General features: G+C 35.4%; 3 protein-coding genes across 7 annotated transcripts; 1 reads left to right on the top strand and 2 right to left on the bottom strand.

Moving 5' to 3' along the window:
- Positions 1–4,664: 4,664 nt before the first annotated feature.
- On the bottom strand, positions 4,665–5,437 carry LOC121256958 (basic form of pathogenesis-related protein 1-like). The gene has a single exon (XM_041157773.1). It carries the CDS (start codon positions 5,353–5,355, stop codon positions 4,861–4,863), a length of 495 nt encoding a protein of 164 aa, XP_041013707.1. The 5' UTR covers positions 5,356–5,437; the 3' UTR covers positions 4,665–4,860.
- A 5,273-nt stretch (positions 5,438–10,710) lies between these two features.
- LOC121256956 (DUF21 domain-containing protein At2g14520-like) lies at positions 10,711–14,450 on the top strand. 4 transcript variants are annotated; one of them, XM_041157770.1, is made up of 12 exons: positions 10,715–10,922; positions 11,122–11,420; positions 11,696–11,772; positions 11,873–11,956; positions 12,188–12,301; positions 12,400–12,486; positions 12,796–12,935; positions 13,035–13,122; positions 13,389–13,462; positions 13,630–13,751; positions 13,851–14,119; positions 14,217–14,450. In XM_041157770.1, exons 2-12 carry the CDS (start codon positions 11,243–11,245, stop codon positions 14,259–14,261), a joined length of 1,278 nt encoding a protein of 425 aa, XP_041013704.1. In that variant the 5' UTR covers positions 10,715–10,922; positions 11,122–11,242; the 3' UTR covers positions 14,262–14,450. The 4 variants fall into 4 exon arrangements, with proteins under 4 accessions (XP_041013706.1, XP_041013704.1, XP_041013703.1 ...); XM_041157769.1 differs by having other exon boundaries at positions 10,715–10,939; XM_041157771.1 differs by having other exon boundaries at positions 10,715–10,950.
- Positions 14,451–15,055: 605 nt separating this feature from the next.
- LOC121256955 lies at positions 15,056–18,191 on the bottom strand. 2 transcript variants are annotated; one of them, XM_041157767.1, is made up of 2 exons: positions 18,027–18,191; positions 15,056–17,156 (listed from the first exon to the last, which is right to left on the bottom strand). In XM_041157767.1, the coding sequence occupies exon 2, from the start codon at positions 16,983–16,985 to the stop codon at positions 15,234–15,236; it is 1,752 nt and encodes a 583-aa protein (XP_041013701.1). In that variant the 5' UTR covers positions 16,986–17,156; positions 18,027–18,191; the 3' UTR covers positions 15,056–15,233. The 2 variants fall into 2 exon arrangements, with proteins under 2 accessions (XP_041013701.1, XP_041013702.1); XM_041157768.1 differs by lacking the exon at positions 18,027–18,191 and adding an exon at positions 17,902–18,026.
- Positions 18,192–18,785: the final 594 nt, after the last annotated feature.

Below are 18,785 nucleotides of genomic sequence, written 5' to 3'. Positions count from 1 at the left end.
TCAATTGCCAATCTCTTATCGAGTTGCTTATCCAAAATCTCCAAGTTTATAACCACCATTCTTTACGTAAATATTTTTAGGTTTGATATATATACTATTCTCAACATGATTACTAAATAAAAGATTTTATCAAATCAATCATTTATGAAAATAAATATCTACAAGTGTTTGCCTATAATCATTTCTCTTACAAAATGAAATCAGTATTCCAAAATCATACAAACATTTGAGGATACTGGTTGGAAAATTTTCATTTCTCGAGACAGATTTGATTGTGTGTGAAAGTGGTGGTCAATCGAGAATATGTCTGGGAGAAAGTTTAACAAGATATTTTTTTATTGTTCTTCCCCTGTATAGTTGACATGATATCCAATCCAATCCAATCCATTATCAAATACTTTTCCTTTAATTCTTGAAAGTCATATTCATTTGATTTTTCTTAATCACTTAAGTCATGCTCTTTTAATTTTTCTTGCACATCCATTCTAAATATGTATTGATACATCTGATTAAATTAATATAATCTTATCCTACACTTGAACTTAAGAAAGTTTACGTATCTTGTTCGACGTGAGATGCATGACATAGTAGATACATAATTAAAACTGATGAATCTGAACATGATGCGAAATGATATAATCGTATGCTATACTAGATAACATGTTTGCATATATTATGACATGCGTGGTACATAAAAAGTGGTTATCAAAGAATTGACTTTAATAATAATTTATCTAAACTGATGTGATGATCTTAATTCATGATCAAATTACTTACCTCAATGCGATGCTTCCTGAATCTAACTTATAATAATTTATCTAAACTGATGTGATGGTCTTAATTCATGATCAAATTACTTACTTCAATGCAATGCTTCCTGAATCTAACTTCGTATTTCATCACTTGCGCGAAGTATCAAAATTCACTAAATATGTCTAGGAAAACACGTGCTAATATCCCAAGCAATTAAATCCATACTATAGAAATAATCAAATAAATATTTTGTTTAATACAAAAATCAATGAATACTGATATTTTAAATTATTTAAATACTATTAACCTCTTCTCACTTCCAAATTATAATTAAGTAAAGTATTTAATCCTTAATACAAATCCATTAAAACAAGTCATGAAATCTCAATTCATAAAATGGCTAAATTTTCTTATGAATAACATAAATATTCAATTTTACAAGAAATATAATAAATAATAATATCATTCAATTATGCTGAACATATTTCTTTAATTTCTAGTCATAACTATAATAAAATAATTTTATCGAAGGTAAAAAAATAACAATGAAAAATCTTTTTGATAATTGACTTAATTATGTTTAAACTTCAAACCCTCGCAAAAACTGTAGGATTTATTTATGGTTCTAAAATATTAGATATTTTTTAATTTAGAAATGATACATTTCTGAAAGTAAAATATTAATAATGACATAATATATATTTAAAATATGAAGATGTTATAATTTATGTGTTGTTTTTAATCCAAAACGCTGCGTATTATAAAAACCACTACAGACTCCACACTTTATTAAAACGATGCGTATCGTTTCACCCCAACAACAGACCTCAAGTCCACTCCAAACGCTCCACCATTCTATTACGACGCCGTTTCGAGTTCGACACACCAACTTCACTTCACTTCGTAGAATCTGATCTTCAAGTTCACTTCTCCACTTGATCTCTGTCCTGTTCCTCTTTTTTTTAGGGTTTCTGTCATCGCTGGGTCTTTAACAGGTTCTCTCCGTCAGTGAACAACGCTACCTCTTCTCTCCTCGCATCGCCGGCTTGCCGAGGTTTCACAAACAAAAGCCACCATGCTCTTCCTCTGTCAGTGTATCTGTGTCTCAGAAACCATCTGTTCCGCCTCCATCTCATTTTTTCTCTTGCCGTCACTCAGTCCCAATCTCTCCTCCATTTTCTCTATTCCATTAGCTTTCTACCAAGAGCAACTGCAAACTTCCAGAAAATCACACAAAATAGCGTGACTTCAACAGAGACGACGGAAATTGCAGCCATTGGGTATGGGTGTAAGGTTCTTTGAGATCTAAGGAATTTTTTATTTTCTTGTTTAGATCTACACATTACCGATGGTTTTTTAATTTGGTTTGTTCTCGTGTACGTCGGTATACTTTTTTTACTCAATTTGTAGAAATTTCAACATCTGACAGATTGTGTTTGGGTTTGGTTTGTGTTTGGATTTTTTTTACTCATACCCACCAAACTACCCTATGTAGGTTAAGCGCGTTGTCGTCAAATCGTGTATATGGGTTTGCTTTTTTTTTTTTTTATGTGAATCTTTAGAAATTTCAACAGATTATGTTTAGCTTTTATTTTGTACAAATCCCAGTGTTAATTTATGTAATGGTCTGAGGATATTTCTGTAAACAGGGGGCCAAAAACGTAAAACAACGAGCAGATTAAAGAAAACCGAGGGATAAAAAGGGGATATGTGAAAAATGGAGGGACAAAATGGGAAGAAAATGAGAGACGAAATAATACCGTTCATTTTGGGAAAGATATAAGAAGATATGGAGTAGCACTACTGTATATTATATATAGTTGAAAATATGCACGTACACCATGATATAAATTCAACCCTTAGCAGCGGTAACGTGCACTTAACAAACCCTAATTCTTGAACTTAAATGATTTTTTTTTTTAAATAAAATATTGTCGTTACATGCATGCATCATAGAACACCATGAAAAGTACAACACCAGAATCATGCATAACCCTTTTGATAAGGATGCATGAAGGCTTTTCTCCAATATATATCTTTGGATATTTAATTCTGATCTACCTATATTCTTTGTCTATTATCAATTAATATAACTTATTATATACGTACTATATATGTCGTGTTGAACATGACAAACGATTTATAAATATTAAAGTTTAATTAACCAACAACTTATACGTACGACAGATTTATATATATATATATATATATATCACAGATTCTGATACCCAAAAATGTTCCTTACAAAATATATATTAGCCCACAAATATTATTTGCATTTTATAAATGGGTTGTAGATCCAGCATAGAGTTTTTGACCGAACTCTAAAAATTGTCAGAGAAAAATAGATACCTAAAATGTGTTTTTGTTAATCTTTTAATGATGTGTGGGAAGTTCGATGTCCCGTTTGGATAGTGAGATGAAATGAGATGGTTTTAAATAAAAGTTGAATAAAATATCGTTAAAATATTATTATTATTTTGAGATTTAAAAATTTTGAATTGGTTATTATATTTTGTGTGGCAATTTAATAAAATTGTAATGATGAGATGAGATGAAATTATTTCTATATCCAAACGAGACCTAAGGGATTGTTTGGGAAAGAATCTCATCTCATCTAAAATATTTTTATAATTTTCTTCTTAAATATCATTTAAACACAAATATTTTTAAATTATAAATTTTAAAATTTTCATCTAATCATTACAACTTTTTACGGCCGGCCGGTAGTGTTTTTAGGCTAGGGAGATCCCATGAAGCACATGGGCTCGCATAAAAGTAAACTTGCTAAACCCCATTTTTGAAGGCGCGGCAAGTTTTTAAGGAATATAATGGGAATTAAGTATATATAATATGCATGATTTAGGATTTTATAACAGTCTAGCCGCTAGCTAGCTTTGCATATATATATATATATATATAAATCTGAAATATTTTTGCATATTTAAGCAAGAACGCGTGTTCAATGGTACTATCTCGACCCCTATTTATTTCTCACTAATTAAATTGTCCAGTAAGCATCTATAATTCAAGATTCTCATAAATGTATATGAATACCACATATAGTTGCTATACGTGCGATTGTGTGCGCCTAATTATATATATATATATATATAGGAGAGAGAGAGAGAGAGAAGTACTTGATTTAAAAAAAAAACATAATTAAGTTATCCTATTTTGATTTATTTCCTTAGAACATTAGCATTGGTCTATACATATGTAATGTCATATTTGCATAATATGATCCTAAAATTCTCCACATTGACTTATGCATATCCAAATATTTAGTTATCAATGAACAGTACTTATCCAAATTTGGATAACTACTATTCACCCTACAAATCATATTTTAATCATTATTTATCTCTCCTCCCACTCTCTCTCTCACAATCCTTTCATTTTCTCTCTCCTTCAACAACACAACAAACTTTCACTTGCACATTCATTTTATTATTATAATATTATATATATATATTTTTCATTTTATTATATTTTTAATATAATATATAAAAAATTATATTTTTTATTATTGCATTTGTATTATTAATGTCAAATGTATATAGTGGATGCTAATTGCAAAATATATATAAAAAATTGATTTTAGCAAAAAATTAATAATAATAAAATAATAATATTTTATTATTATTTTGTCTCAAATATGCATAAGTCAACGTGAGAATTTTGCTTGAATAGAAAAGTGAATAAGTAAAAGAGATGATTTTGCATATATATATATACATGCATCGACCAATGCTAATATTCCAGCAGAAAAAATGACATCACCTTCCCGATCAACCTGGCATTCATCGATCGGCACCTTTTCATTTCTGAGGAAATTGACTGCTACAGGGCTATGTTCTCTCTCATCTCATATTGAAATAAAACGGAAGAGAAAGACAACGAATAAATCAGAGAGAAACATATAATTTCAGCTAATGAAACATCATGATCATAACATCGTGGTACGTGCTTGAACATATATAGAGTAGTACTGCAATCACGATCGACAACCATACTTTACTGGGCAGCAACATATATAGTATATATATCATGTGCTGCTTAACAAACACACACACACACACACAGTCACTTGGTAAAAACTTGAATTTAGTAAGGACGTTGGCCATCGTTGTTGCCCGGAGGATCGTAGTCGCAAATCACAAATATCCCTCCACTCTTACACCTGACTCTCGCACACCCGAGATGCACAGTGTCGCGCCACACAATTTGTGTGTAATGCCGACACTCATCGCCAACACACGAGTTTTTCTTATAGTTGTAGTATTTCTTCTCATCTACCCACATCTTCACCGCATCTACTGCAGTCAATCCACTCCAGCCTCCGGCAAGGTTTTCTGAATAGGGTCCCATGGAATGCTCCAAGTTGCAGTCTCCGATCCTCTTGTTCGCATAATTTTGAGCATAGGCTGCAATGGTGTAGTTCCAATGAATTGGACCCACACCAACTCGGGCACGAGCTGCATTGTGTGCATTGACGAAATCTTGGTGGGAGTTTTGGGCTTGGGAGACATGAGTTAGGATTGAGATTAACCCCATCAAGTATATGGCCGCATTGGCTAGGATAAACCTGCTCAGCCTCATTTTCAGGGCAAAACCAATTATCAGATTTCTGGTTCTTGGTGAAAATGGGACATATGGTTTAGGTATTTATAAAAGGCGATTGCTGGCCGGTGAACAACGGTAGAATTAATAGCTATTTAATAATTGGCGTGCTCTATCGTCTTAGTCCTTAAAGTATCTACAAACTGAAAAACGGCCAACAATAATATATAATGAGGACATAAGTCAGAATTTCACATGCCTATGCCCAACAAAAGGGTATGTTGAGGGCCCAATCCATGTGGAAGGCTGGAATCTAGCCACCATGCATCCATTGGCTATTGAAAGTTGAAACTAAAACGTAATGCTTGCCACTTTATAAATTACAAATTGAAACAAGACTTGATCATGCAGCAGCCATATATCTCCTTGTGCTAGCAAGCAACACTGCCTTAAGCCATGCACCTTTTAGTTTTCTTCCTTATCTTGGTCATGATGATGATGATGATCAAGACATATATCTCACGGACTGGAAACTCAATCTGCAAGATTCGATCATTCATTCTACAGTACTACCTTCTCTTTTATTAATATTAGTGAAGGCTCAATATTCTCTCTACTAGCATGAGCTACTAGCTAGGTCAACATATTCTCGTCAATTAATCAATATTATTGGTACATTCGACCAAGAAAACCTAATCATCGCCGGTAAACTTGGTACAAAAGCTTCAATTACAAGTGATTTCGATGTCGTATAATATATATATATATATATATACACACACACCAGAATATTGCAGTCCCAGACCTTTTTTCTCCATTTTATCATAATTTGCTGGGCCATGCATGTCTAAGTTTCGTTTCAGGCTTTCGGCCATGTGGTGTCCGGGACACAAACATAAACTTGATGAATGAGAGAGAGAGAGAGACAGAGAGAGAGAGCGCAACAATGTCAGTTGCTAATCGCTAAGGTCATAATTCCAACAGAGAAATCATGTGAAGTTTGAACACAAAAGTATGGGGCCCAACATTTCACGGATAACCACGAAGACTTTAGGCACTATGCATGCATGTTAGCTTTAAATTTTCTGCCCTACAGCTGATGGTGATAGAAAGGCACAAATTAGATGCTTTAGCATTAGAGTGTTGCTGCATCTACTTTGATTGTGTTTAGATATTAAATTGAGTTGAATTGAATTGAGATAATAAAATATTATTAAAATATTATTTTTTAATATTATTATTATTTTAAAATTTGAAAAAGTTAAATTATTTATTATATTTTGTTCTAGAATTTAAAAAAATTATAATAATAAATTGAGATAAGTTGAGATGTGTTTATGAACCAGACGAAGCCTAGTTTTATTTATATTTTTACTTACAACACTCATTTTATTAGTTTTATTTTGAAATTCAAATTTTATATTTTAAATTTTATTATTTTCAACGTATCAATAACCGACAGAAAAATAAGTTTTTTTAAATTTTTCTTAAATATATTTAACATTTTTATTAGCGTTATTGACGTTCAATGCGTGGTCACTTATCTCCTGCAAACAAATTAATTAAGTATTATGCTAATTAAGTATTATGGTAATTAAGCTTTTTCGCCTGCACTACTAGATCACCAATTAAATAATCAAACTTATGGTAAAAGGAACATGTGAGAATTCAGGGCATCTGCTGACGACCGAAGACTTTTTGCCAAACAGATTGACCGCATAATCTGCGCTGCAATGAGCAATCCATGGAAGAAAAAGAGTTTCCTCACTTTTAAAGGAAATGAGTTATTTTATGTGAACTCAAAGTATCGAATGTGTAGGGAATAGGTGAGGATGATCATGATCTCATCGTGATGTCATTTTCTTCTGGCCAATTTTTAGAACAAATGAAATGACATTTGAAGTCATTGAGTGCTTAATTAGCGCCGCATACTTATTTTCAAATAAATGATTAAATATATATAAGAGTTATATAAAAAAAAAATTAATTTTTTAAAAATAAACTCACTTTATTTTAAAAAGACTACACGGACTTATACAATTTATAACTGTATATAACAGTACTCATATCCTGATTGGAGAGATTAATGAAGTACCATAGCTAGCTTAGATCAAACCGTCCCTAATTAGTGCCCCTGTTAGACCAATCTTGATGTCAAATGTTATAAGAGGAATGCTTCACTTGATCACCAACTCTACGATCTCTTACAGCTCATAATTCATGTTAAAAAGACTCATAATTTTGCAGCTACAGGCAATATATCAAGAATTAATGGCTCCTTGCAAAAGCCAGAAATGATTATGTATCACTCTTTTATAAAGATTTTATGGTTAAGGTTTAAATCAGTCTTGCATTTTCATAAACCCGAAAAAGGAGAGTTAAAAAAAAAAAAAAAAAAAACTAGAAGAACGGGTCCGGTTTTGTCAGCAGCAATGGGGTCAATTGAATTTTGGAAGTAAGTGGAGGTTGATGATCGACAATAAGAAACCTGCGCAAGATAATGTATGGATCAAGGTATTGGCCCAAGCTCAGCCCGGCTTAACCTGCTGCCAAATTAAAAGTCCAGTCCAGCATAGGTTCCGGCTCACCCCCAGGCCCAATCCAGTAAATAAATGCTCTCCATTTCAATAATAAATATAAAGTTAGGAGAGGTAATAAGTTCAACAATATATATATATATATATATATATATATATATATATATATATATATATTCCCCTTATACTTAAAAGACGCTATAAACGTGAACAGTAATGAACAGTATCCACATCTCTCTCTGCATCAGCGTCCCTCTCTATATTCTCACAGCAAAATAACTGCAAAATCACCACACAAATCACCACAAAATCACCACACAAGTTTCCACACAAATCACAAATTAGGAGTCGTCAGCTGGAGGAAATAAGGAAGTGGAGGGGTCATTGGTGAAGGACGAGGCTGGTGGTGGTGGTGGTGCGGTGCTGTAGGGGTGGCTAACGGCGGCGCTACGGGGAAAAACCCGTGCATGTAGAGGAAGAGAGAGGGCTACGGGTTTCGGCCTGTTGCGGGGGGGAGAGAGAGAGGTCTGTGGGGACGAGATCGGCGGGCTGGTGGTGGTGGTGCGGTGCTATAGGGGTGGCTAACGGCGACGCTACGGGAAGAAACCCGTGCGTGTAGAGGAAGAGAGAGGGCTACGGGTTGTTACGGGGGGAGAGAGAGAGAGGTCTATGGGGACGAGATCGGCGTGAGGAAGGTCGCCGGTGACTGGGCTTGGTGTTGGTGCGGTAGTGGCGGCCGGTGGTGCTGTGAGGAGCCGAGGAGAAGGAGAGGGAGAGGGCGTGCGGCTGGAGAGAGGGAGGAGAGAGAGGGAAGAGGGAAAAATAGTGGAAAAGTTAGGATTTGAGACTTTAAATCTCAATTCTTCATCTTGAATCTCTAGAATTGATCCAACAATGGAGGTTAAAACATTAAAAATAAACTAACTTAAAATAGATAATTAAAATATAAATTCAACTTTAATTTATAAAATATTAATATTTTATCATTAAATAAAAAAAAGATTTTTGTTAAATATTTTTAAAAGAATAAAATCATATAAATAATTAGAGTTTTTAATATAATTTAAATCTGATAATATTCTTAATTAACTAAAATTATTTAGATAAAATGATTTTTTTAGTACTTCTGAATCATTGAGTAATGTGGTTAAATTCTACAATTCATATATTTTGTTAAGAAAACTATTGCTAAAATATCTAAAATCTTTTAATTTTTATATTACTCATATTACAGTAACGTTTTATTATCATTATGATGCTTATTAAAATTTATTTTTCTGTTCCTGTATATTAAATTATTGACTAATTAATTGTATTTAAAAAAAATATATTATTTTTATATTTTGTAGATATTAGTCACTAGAAAGACGTGCATTGCACGTTACTCACAACTAGCATATATGAAGGAAAGAAAGACTATCTTCTAACCGACACCCACTGACTGATAAATATATGCACAAGTAAATATGTTACGTATGGAAAGCTCTCTGGCATCTTTGCTACGGGACATACATGTAGTATCTACTAAAAACAAGATGAGTATCTAGATTTTTTTAAAAAATCTAGTCGACCTTGTAAAGGGAAGGTAGGCCACCCCATGCTGGCCACAGGAGGGAGTAGATTGAGGGATCTCCATGACTTCCATATCCCTTCGTTCTCCTCGTATGAGAGGTTTTTTTTTTGTTGTTTTTAAAAGTATTTGTATCTAGATTTGTATACTAGCTTAGAATCACACCTGCAATGCACATGCTTGAGTTTCCATGCAAAAAATGTATCTAAGTTTAATTGAGTAAATGAATGGTAAAAAAGCTTAATATGTATGTCTATAATAGTCTAACAATTCATGCAAAAATGAAACCCATAGCTTAGTAGGATACAACTGAACAAATAAATAATAAAGTACTCGACCCTGGACTAGTACTATAGAGAGGCAAAGTGCTTTCACGTTTCATTTGTTTTCAAGAAACATCTCATCTCACTTCATCATTATAATTTTTTTAAATCTCTGTATAAAATAAAATAAACAATTCAACTTTTTCAAATTTTAAAATAAAAATAATATTAAAAAATATATTCTAATAATATTTTATTTAACTTTTTAATTTTAATCTTAACTCATCTCTAAAAACAAATAAGCCCATCTCAATGAGCACCGTGAAAGAGTATGAAAGTCATCACCTTGGCAAGCAACATAGGAGGCAAAATCTTTGCACACCAGGCAATCATCTCAGAAAAATTGCTTGTAACCCAAGAGAGCACATCGAGAGACAAAGTGCTTGAATCCTAGGAGAGCACCAAAGAATTGAAGTGTTTGGACCTCGGCAAGAAACTTGAAAAGTGAAAGTATTTGTCCCTCAAAAGGTAAAGTGCTTGTCATTAGGCCGCACATTGTAGGAGGTGAAGTGCTTAGACCCCACGCAAACAGCCACGGAGGCAAAGTGTTTGTAACCTAAGCGAGCACTCAGGAAGGCAAAGTATTTGGATCACAGGCAAGCAACTTCGGAGGCAAAGTGCTCATATCTCCCCATTTTTTCCATCCGGTTCTCATTTTCCGTTCTTTTATCATAAGTATATATTACACGACTTTTCCATTACATGACCCCGAGCTGAATTAATAGGAAATCGATGGAAGTAGGTACATGAAAATTTTAATAAAACCCGCATTAGAGGATGGGTCCAACGTTCTAAGAGTTCAAATAAACTAAGATGCATTTAGCTCTAACAGATCGACCAACCTAGGCTGCATTAAGTTAAGTCCGTCCAACATCCGCGATTGGGTCAAATAAAATATTTCATCGAAAAGGATAAATATCATCACATCACATTACTTGCCTTGCTATTTCATTTGGTAAATCTTAATAGGCCATAGATGGACCCTACGCTCCGGAAAACGCCAAGAGCTGTGGATGATGGTGACGCTGCCACGGGCTCTATTTCGGATGGTGAAGATTGGATGATATCGACACAACTTGAAGTTATTCAGAGCCGCTTATTCGGACTCAATCAAGCCGTTTACCAGCCCCTCTCGCCTCGCCTCAAATTCCCGGTCCATTTCTTTCGTCGGCAGCGGTATCTCTCTGATCTAGGTGACACATACGTATATACTTACTAGAGCTATATTATTATTCATCTTAATCATCGAAATTTTATATTATTATTTATAATTATTGTCAAGCATGTGAAAATATATATGATTAGCATTTTCTAATTATTATATGTGTATACATTCTCGCACCCTACGTAACTGTCTTCTAAAATCTCTCTCCAGGGAATCTCTGCATTCGGTGGTGTACGCGGTTGCGCTCTAATTGTATTTTTTAGTCGTTGCTTCTCTGAGCTTGGGGCTTGTGTTTGGTGGAGCTGAAGAGAGTGAGTGAGGAAGGATCTGAATGGCGGTGGAGTACAAATGTTGCGAATCGGAGTTTTTCGTACACATACTCATAATCACACTGTTGGTGATATTCGCCGGGTTGATGTCAGGGCTCACCTTGGGGCTCATGTCCATGAGCCTCGTCGATCTCGAGGTCCTCGCCAAGTCTGGAACACCTAAAGATCGCCAACACGCCGGTACTTCTTTTTCTTTTGTCCAACTGATTTCTGTTCTCTGCTGAGAAAATTCCGGTAGAGCAGAAAAGATAAGGACGCTAATGGAAGGGAAATTCTGAATGGCTCATGGTTACAGTGTATTTTATTTAATTTAAATATTATTTCCTTCACTACTTGTATAAGAGTTGTCAATTAATTGTTACTTTAACATTTCTCTAAAGTGCATCAGAGTGATGTTGTTTTTAAGTGGTGTTTTTCAGACGACTTGTACTAATTTGTTGTACTTGTAATTATAGCCAAGATTTTGCCAGTGGTCAGAAATCAACATTTACTGCTTTGCACCTTACTTATTTGCAATGCTGCTTCCATGGAGGTACGTATTATTGAGGTTTATTGGACTAGTTGTTTGCTTACATACATAATGTGTCAAAAGAGATTAGAAAGTGCTTGAAATCATCGTTCCTTCTGTCCAGGCGCTTCCAATTTTTCTTGATAGTCTGGTTACAGCGTGGGGTGCTATTCTGATTTCAGTGACATTGATTCTTTTGTTCGGTGAGGTGAGCTGTTTATCTGACATTATTTGAGGGATATCATTACCACGCATATGGCGTATGCTAAAATTGTCATGTATATTTTTGCCATAAGAAGAGATACTGAAGATACAGGGATTTATACTTGGATTGGCTATTTTTTATCTTTCCTTATTATTGACGTGAACTTTTCATGCTGGTAGTGAAGTCAGCAAGGCATGTCTGAGTTCACTGATTGCTTTTTGCTTGTGCTAGCAGGTAATACCGCAGTCTGTTTGTTCTCGATATGGTTTAACAATCGGCGCAGCAATGGCTCCATTTGTCCGTGTTCTTGTTTGGATCTGCTTTCCTGTTGCATTTCCAATCAGCAAGGTAGTATAGCTCCGCACTTTCTGCTGTGTATTGTGTTTGTGCCAATGATATGATGTGAATTGTTATTTAATTTTCCTATGCTTTATGCGAGTTTCCAGCTATTAGACTTTCTGCTGGGACATGGGCATGTAGCTCTTTTTCGCAGAGCTGAATTGAAAACACTTGTAAATTTTCATGGCAATGAGGTGTGTACAACTGCTCTCCAATATTATACAATTCCATCTTAAAAGCATATTATTTTTTTTTAAAATTTTTTTATTATTATCTTCATTGGGTCCATAATTTCATTCTTCCAAATAATTTACTCCAATTGTTTCATATGCTAGTCTACTTGCCATGCCATCATCATTCTGCACTCGTTAGTTTTGTCCTCCGTTTAAATGTCCCTCCAACTTATCTTTCCCGTTTTGTTTATTGAAATCCTTTGCCTAAACCTTCCTGGTTGTTTCCACTTATACCGCCTGCTTTATAATCTAAAGATTGTCTGGTACTAGGCTGGAAAAGGTGGAGAGCTGACGCATGATGAGACAACAATTATTGCTGGAGCACTTGAGCTTACTGAAAAAACGGCCGGTGATGCCATGACTCCTATATCTGAAACATTTGCAATCGATATCAATGCCAAGCTTGACAGGTGTGATATTTATGGAAAGTCTAGAACCGAAAATTCATCTTGCATCAGTTGTGCTACATTCGTATTAATTAGATGTTAAAAATACTTGTCATCGTCCAGGGATTTGATGCACCTAATATTGGAGAAAGGGCATAGCAGAGTGCCTGTTTATTACGAGCAATCTACAAACATAATTGGACTCGTATTGGTATGCTGATAACTAATTTCCTTATGCATATTTTGTTCCCTGACACAAAATATATATATATATATATATATATATTTTGTTCCCGAAAAGAAATTTTAAGAAGTTTACCTCTTCGTCAAGATTGGTTACTGTTCTTTCACTCGTATAAATTTAATCATTTAGTACAGCAAGTTTGACATGATCCAAATATCTATGTATTTATTCGCCGCGATCTTCCTCTTGTAAGTGTTACATGTTTTTTTAACATTTATATTCGAACATTTTAGGTCAAGAATTTGCTAGCGATGCACCCAGAAGATGAAGTGCCAGTGAAGAGTGTCACCATACGCAGGATTCCAAGGTATTTTGTATTGGTTGAAAGGAAGGTTTTATCTGGCCAAGTCGACTTAAGTGCACATTTAAAGTATTCCATAATAATTTGATGTGCATCATAGTTCATATTTCTTTTGTAAGTGATGTGCATCATGTTTCTCATAAACTGGTGTTTGACATTTTTCTATGGTACAGAGTGCTAGAGACTTTGCCCTTGTATGACATATTGAATGAGTTTCAGAAAGGTCACAGCCACATGGCTGTTGTGGTAAGACGTTGCAACGAGGCAGTCAAGTCCCCTAATGACCCTCCTGAAAGTATGCTCCAACTTAATATTTACCGAAATTCTTTTGTTAATTTTTCTATATTACTTAAACAACAACTTCTCCTCCCTCCCAAAATTTAAAAAAAAAAAGATCAAGTGAAAGACGTGAGAATACACATTGATGGTGAAAAGCCTTCCCAAGAGAGGATTGCAAAGAGCAAGAGACCAATCCAGAAGTGGAAGAGCTTTCCTAACAGTGCCAATCACTCATCTAAGGGTGGCTCTAGGAGCAAGAAGTGGACAAAGGAAATGTACTCTGACATCCTGCAGATAGATGGTAATCCACTCCCAGAGCTCCCTCAAGAAGAAGAAGCTGTTGGCATAATAACGATGGAAGATGTCATTGAAGAACTTTTACAGGTACGCGTTGATTACTTTCTGCCAAAATTCTGATGTAATTATGTCGCTCCAACAATTTCTGTAAGAGAACTCTTGACATCAATTGGGTATTGTCTAGGAGGAGATCTTTGACGAGACGGATCATCAATTCGAGGATTCCTGACACCAGTCTTGCTATAAGAAATCTGAACCACAGCAGTACAGATAATCACGAAAAACTTTGTTTAGTTATATATGTTCCGGCAGTTGGACTATCTGAATGTAGTAATTGTTCGGCATGTATATGTGGCTTTTGCCTTTTTGGAACTCTGCTTAAACTGTATTAAAAGCTAGATGAGAGTGGTTTGTAGCATTGCTCAACAAGAGTGGTTTGTAGCCAAAATCTGTGGCCTGATTGACAAAAACTCCTACTTCCAAAATGGAATTCTTGGGTTCGAAATCCTCCTCCTCAAATGTATCAAAAAAAGACAAAAGTGGTTTGTAGCACGTATATTAAATTTATGATTTGTTGAGCTCGAGTTGCACCCGAGCTCACTTAATACGAACCTTTGGTAGTGAAAGGTTCCTGGGAAAAAAATGGTGGAAGCTAAATAAAGATGTAAAATTAAAGAAAACAGAAAGAATGAATATCGAATATCCCGTCACGAATCCATGTGATACATATTCAAGCAGCTATACAAGTGATGGGGACACATCTGCTACCAATGCTCGCTTTAATATCTGCAGTCGAAGGCGTGTTTGGTATTTTGAAATGTTATGTAGACTGAAAAATCATTCCATCAGCCGTAGAAATTGAGTTTTTTTATTTTTATTTTTTAAATCTAGATTTATCTGTCATTTTAAAATGTAAGCAAATGCTCAAATAGTGCTGTGCGAACATTAGGGGATCTGTTCTGTCGAAGGCAGCAAATCCAATCCACGGCTAAAATATACGGGTATTTGAACATCTAAGTATTGACAATGAACGAATATTTACCTTTCCTGAAAAGTCATTCCACGTTAACTTACATTCGGCAATACTAAGAGATCTACTATATAGTACATGACCTGAATATGATTTAAGTATGGCCTACATACAGCAACACTTCATTACTCGGAGAACACAATGTGATGTGTAAAGTACAAAATTAAATACCTAAAACTGTTCAATACCCTTCATACCATCTGCTTTGCAAGTAGTCTTGTAATGTCCCGTTTGGTTACATCGACTACAATGGACAGTGTGTTTCTCGCGATTAAGGTCCTCTACACAAATTCGTTTCTTTTCTGGGCGTCCTGGTGGTCGACGAAATTTTGGTGGCCGCACAACTTCAGTATCACTGTCCACGGGAGCCCCATCTGCCCTTCTCCATTCAAGTTTTCCAGGGATAGGGCGTATCTCCTCTGCATACGTCTCACGATAACTAGCAACGGTGAAACACTTCTCTGTAAAAGCATATATATCCTTTCGACAGGAGATGAGGGCCGCAACAGCATGTGAGCATGGTATTCCATAAAGCTGCCAATCACGGCATGAACAACAATGGGTCCCAATATTCACAATGTCAGATCGCTCCGCAGATATAACCTCAAATTCAACTTCATCTGACCGAAGGACTTGATATGTGGAAGCACAGTCAACAGCTTCTACCATACGTTTCTCAGCAGATGGGGCAAGCGCAGAAAACCATGAACTGCACTGTATACGTCGATCCTCAAACTCAACCATCAATTTACTGTGAATCCTCTCAATCACCTGGATCACAGGCAACTCTCGAGCTTCAAGAATCCATCTATTGAACTCTTCTATATTTGAAGAGAGATGACCATACCTAGTTCCTTCAAAGTATACTAATGCCCAGCAGGAAGGGGGAAACTGTTGTATCCACTTTGCTGCTTCAGGAGAAACCTCCTCAATTTCAGCCATTTTTTGTTTGAAACCAATGGTGGTGGTGGCATATGCAGCTTTCCACAGAAGATGGACAAGCCTTGAGTTCTTAAAGTCTTTGCCAATGCTTTCAGTCAAGTGGCGCATACAAAATGCATGAGAAGAATTTGGGAATTTCCTTCTTACCGCATCTACAATTCCTTTTTGCCCATTTGACAAAAATGTGAGCTGTAGTACACTTCCATTGTTCTTCTCTAGTGCCTTGTGCAACTCTGAGAAGAACCACATCCAATTCTCATCATTTTCTGCATCAACAACACCAAATGCAAGTGGAAATAACCCGCCATCAGCATCAAAAGAAGTTGCTGAAAGTAAGGTACCCAGGTACTTGCTTTTAAGCTGGATTGCACCGAGCCCAATGACAGGTAAGCAACCATTCAGGAACCCATATATGGATGGATAAAACGAAACAAAAAGCCGATGGAACTGGTTATCAGCACCAGTTGTAAACACCTCTGCAATACTCCCAGGGTTAGTCTTCTTTATTTGTGCACAGTACGAAGGAAGTAGACAATATCCTTCTTCAGAAGAGCCATAAATTGCTGCAAGCCCACGTTCTTTTGCTCGCCAAGCTTGCTTATATGGTATGGTAATCCCATATTGTTTATGGATGTCGTGCAGTATATCCTTTGGTTTGTAATTAATGTTATCCCGCAATCGTTCCTCTATAAAACTCACAATCCAATCTACAGAAGCCTGATGGTGTCCATTTTGTGCATTTCGCCCACAGGTATGTGACCCTTCAAGGCTTCTTATAGTGAATGTTGGGGCATTGGGAAGCTTAACTGCACGGATGCGCCATGGGCAACCCTCTGCAGCACACTTTGCAAAGTAGCGAATCAGGTCGCTTTTTATAATACGCAGCTCAAAGTGTTGTGCAATTGCAGCTTCTTTAATTGCATTCCGGAAGGCTTTGACATCAGGAAACTCCTGACCAACAAAAAAAGAGTGGTCCTCCATGCGGTAACTTATACAAATTCAGAAATGCTCTTCTTTGAATTTATATGATCAACTCTTCCAATATTTTACTTCCAGTGAAAGGCAAAAAAATTAAGAAAAGCATCATATTTGCAATATGTAGACACTTCAGAGTCGAAGGCTCAGAAATGAGTTTCCTCATCAGAAAAATATCTGCAAGAAGCCAGGTTGTGACATTTAAGATCTAACAAAGGAAGAAATCAATTCCATTCAAGGAAGAAAGCAATACTCATAAAATGATAAACAGTACAAATTAAATGTGAATGTGGAGATAGGTAATTCTGCAAGTGATGACTGAATATATTGCTGGCATCAACAGACGTGCTCATACAGGCAGGAGCTATATGCATGAGGATGTTCCGACTAATCAATCCTCGGTACTGTCGCACTGAACACCAAGTGGGTTCATTAAAACAGAAAACAAAACAATCCCAGCAGCTTTAGCTGAAAATCATCACGAAATATGTGGAACGAGGTACGTAATTATTCTTTCAGTTGCTCTTACCCTTTGCTTTTGTTGTTATTTTTCAATTATTATGCCTAAAGGGGTTTATACTAGTTGCCCTGGATTCAAAAGAGGAAAAAACCCAAAACTTTATTTCATCTAAAATTCGAAACTAATCCCATAATCAACAAAATCATAAAATTTAAAATAAAAACCAGGAAAAAAATTCTAGTGTTCAGAAGCAGAAATGAACAAAACACAAGAGGAAATTTAATAAGGGCGGACTGCTTCTAGGAGTGCTTCTAAGATCTGAAGCTTTATTTTCATCTCAAATTCGAAACTAATCCCATAATCAACTAAATCATAAAATTAAAAATTAAAACCGGAAAAAAAAAAAAATCTAGTGCTCGGAAGCAGAAATGAAAGAAACAAGGAAACTTATTAAGTACGGACCGCTTCTAGGTGTGCTTCTAGGATCTGAAGCTAGAGAATCTTAAGATAGAGTTCAATCATGAACCAAAGCCCGCATACATTCAGCCATAGATACAAAACATATATAGCATATGTAGATAACATACCGACGTCAAAAGGTCTTATCGAGGCTTGGGAGTAGAGTAACAGTTCGCGATCGAAGTATAGAGGTCGTCGGCATTAGAGAGAGGCAGGTGATTGGAGGAAGAGAACACGTTTGGTATTCTGACGAAAGATTAGGGTTGATTAGGTCAGGATGAGGGTATTACTGTTTTTAGGGCGGTCCAAAGGCAGGCTTTTTGGTCATTTCTGGTTATGCTGTGAGCTAGATAGAATGACATTTCAGGCTACTGGAGCTCCGAGTAGGAGATCCGGTTTTTTCACGTATAGCTGTATATTTGTAAGAGATGATGTTTGCAATGATAGAATACGTAAGTATCGTATAATTTTTTTGAAAAAAAAAAAATAAATATGATATCTATATTAAATAATAAATTCTACTATTTTTTAAAAAGAATATATAGTACTTACACAATCTATAACGTATCTAGCATTACTCTACTTATAATTTTGTATACAAATATACTTGCTTATATAGTTGAATTTTGCTACACATGGGCATTTGTATCTACTTAGTCAACTGTAAATGTAAATCAACATTTGGCTAACAATCTTTTAAAATGATCTATATTGAAAGATATAAAAGGCAATTATATTGTTTGCTAGGTACGGTTGTTTTTATTTATTTATTTATTATCATTCCTTTATTAGAAACCCCCTTTATGGTAGGGGAAAACCATTACAACGACCAATGGCATAAGCCACCAACCGCAAATCGAAATACCATGAAATTCAAATCACTAAGA

The sequence above is a fragment of the Juglans microcarpa x Juglans regia genome, chromosome 3S, assembly GCF_004785595.1.
Source record: "Juglans microcarpa x Juglans regia isolate MS1-56 chromosome 3S, Jm3101_v1.0, whole genome shotgun sequence".
Lineage (NCBI taxonomy): Eukaryota > Viridiplantae > Streptophyta > Magnoliopsida > Fagales > Juglandaceae > Juglans > Juglans microcarpa x Juglans regia.
The sequence above is the reverse complement of the archived record's forward strand: the minus strand, read 5'-3'. Positions and strand labels throughout refer to the sequence as shown.

What these genes read in the sequence shown, in the direction of transcription:
- LOC121256958 (XM_041157773.1), bottom strand. Translation starts at nt 5,355, where the DNA reads ATGAGGCTGAGCAGGTTTATCCTAGCCAATGCGGCCATATACTTGATG.
- LOC121256956 (XM_041157770.1), top strand. Translation starts at nt 11,243, where the DNA reads ATGGCGGTGGAGTACAAATGTTGCGAATCGGAGTTTTTCGTACACATA. An exon ending in ATCAATGCCAAGCTTGACAG is followed by an intron (nt 12,936 to 13,034) that starts GTGTGATATTTA and finishes GTCATCGTCCAG; the next exon opens with GGATTTGATGCACCTAATAT. An exon ending in CCCTAATGACCCTCCTGAAA is followed by an intron (nt 13,752 to 13,850) that starts GTATGCTCCAAC and finishes AAAAAAAAAAAG; the next exon opens with ATCAAGTGAAAGACGTGAGA.
- LOC121256955 (XM_041157767.1), bottom strand. Translation starts at nt 16,985, where the DNA reads ATGGAGGACCACTCTTTTTTTGTTGGTCAGGAGTTTCCTGATGTCAAA.